This window comes from Passer montanus, unplaced genomic scaffold (assembly GCF_014805655.1).
Source record: "Passer montanus isolate IOZ18808 unplaced genomic scaffold, ASM1480565v1 scaffold1147, whole genome shotgun sequence".
NCBI lineage: Eukaryota > Metazoa > Chordata > Aves > Passeriformes > Passeridae > Passer > Passer montanus.
The window spans coordinates 1-1,604 of record NW_024358134.1 but is presented as its reverse complement, the minus strand read 5'-3'; the positions used below and the strand labels follow the sequence as shown (position 1 = coordinate 1,604).

The 1,604-nt window shown below is 65.3% G+C and overlaps 1 protein-coding gene across 1 annotated transcript in view; it reads right to left on the bottom strand.

The window, feature by feature from the left end:
• Window positions 1–203, bottom strand: part of LOC120496429 (prickle planar cell polarity protein 3-like) — a gene marked incomplete at both ends in the record, with an annotated part of 4,918 nt that extends 4,715 nt beyond the window's left edge. The window contains one exon of the mRNA XM_039696865.1: window positions 29–203. Coding sequence (XP_039552799.1) covers window positions 29–203 — 175 coding nt within the window. The remainder of the gene's footprint in view (window positions 1–28) is intronic.
• Window positions 204–1,604: the final 1,401 nt, after the last annotated feature.

Below are 1,604 nucleotides of genomic sequence, written 5' to 3'. Positions count from 1 at the left end.
GTGGTGTTTTGGGGGTCCCGGGGGTTACCTGGTCGGGGCTGAGGCCGGGGGGGGCCCAGGCGAACCCCTCGGCCGCGCCCCCCGAGTCCCCAGAGCGGGGGTGGGGGTCGGGGAGCAGCCGCGCCAGGACCCCCTGCAGGGCGGGGGGCACCCCGCCCCCCACGTGCTCCCCCCGCGGGCATTTGCAGTGCTGGCAGATCTTCCTGGGGGCGCCCCAAAATCCAGTCAGGGGGCGCCCCGAAACCGGGCAGGGGGAAACCCCAAAATCCGGGCAGGGAACACCCCGAAACCGGGCAGGGGGAAACCCCAAAATCCGGTCAGGGGCACCCCAAAATCTGATCGCGGGGCACCCCGAAACCAGTCAGGGGGAAACCCCAAAATCAGTCAGGAGACACCCCGAAATCCAGGAATGGGGCGCCCCAAAACCAGGCAGGGGATACCCCAAAATCTGGTCAGGGGGCGCCCCGAAACCGGTCAGGGGGTGCCCCGAAACCGGGCAGGGGGAAACCCCAAAATCGGGCAGGGGGAAGCCCCGAAACCGGGCAGGGAGAAACCCCAAAATCCGGGCAGGGGCACCCCAAAATCTGATCGCGGAGCACCCCGAAACCAGTCAGGGGGAAACCCCAAAATCAGTCAGGAGACACCCCGAAACCGGGCAGGGGGAAACCCCAAAATCCGGGCAGGGGGCGCCCCGAAACCGGTCAGGGGGTGCCCCGAAACCGGGCAGGGGGAAACCCCAAAATCCGGTCAGGGGCACCCCAAAATCTGATCGCGGGGCACCCCGAAACCAGTCAGGGGGAAACCCCAAAATCAGTCAGGAGACACCCCGAAACCGGGCAGGGGGAAACCCCAAAATCCGGGCAGGGGGCGCCCCGAAACCGGTCAGGGGGTGCCCCGAAACCGGGCAGGGGGAAACCCCAAAATCGGGCAGGGGGTGCCCCGAAACCGGGCAGGGGGCGCCCCGAAATTCAGGAATGTGGCACCCCAAAATCTGATCATGGAGCACCCCGAAACCGGTCAGGGGAAACCCCAAAACCGGTCAGGGGACACCCCAAAATCTGATCCTGGGGCACCCCAAAACTGGGCAGGGGGTGCCCCGAAGTTCAGGAATGGGACACCCCAAAATCGGTCAGGGGATACCCCAAAGCAGGGCAGGGGGTGCCCCGAAACCGGTCAGGGGGTGCCCCCAAAATCCCCCTCCCAGGCCAGGGGCACCCCGAAATCCAGGAATGGGGCACCCCAAAATCTGATCATGGAGCACCCCGAAACCGGTCAGGGGAAACCCCAAAATCTGGTCACGTGGCACCCCAGATTCCGGTCACGGGGAAACCCCAAAATCCGTAACGGGGGCACCTGAAAATCCGGTCAGGGGCACCCCAAAATCTGTAACAGGGCAGCCCAAAATCCGGTAATGGGGAACCCCAAAAGCCAGTCAGGGGGCACCCCAATGTCCGTAACGGGGACGCCCCAAAATCTGTAATGGGGGACACCCCAAAATCCCCCTCCCATCCCAGGGCACCCCAAAACCCCGCTCATCTCCAGGGCACCCCAAACTCCCCCATCCCAGCCCGGGGACACCCCAAAAGCCGGGAATGGGGAACCCC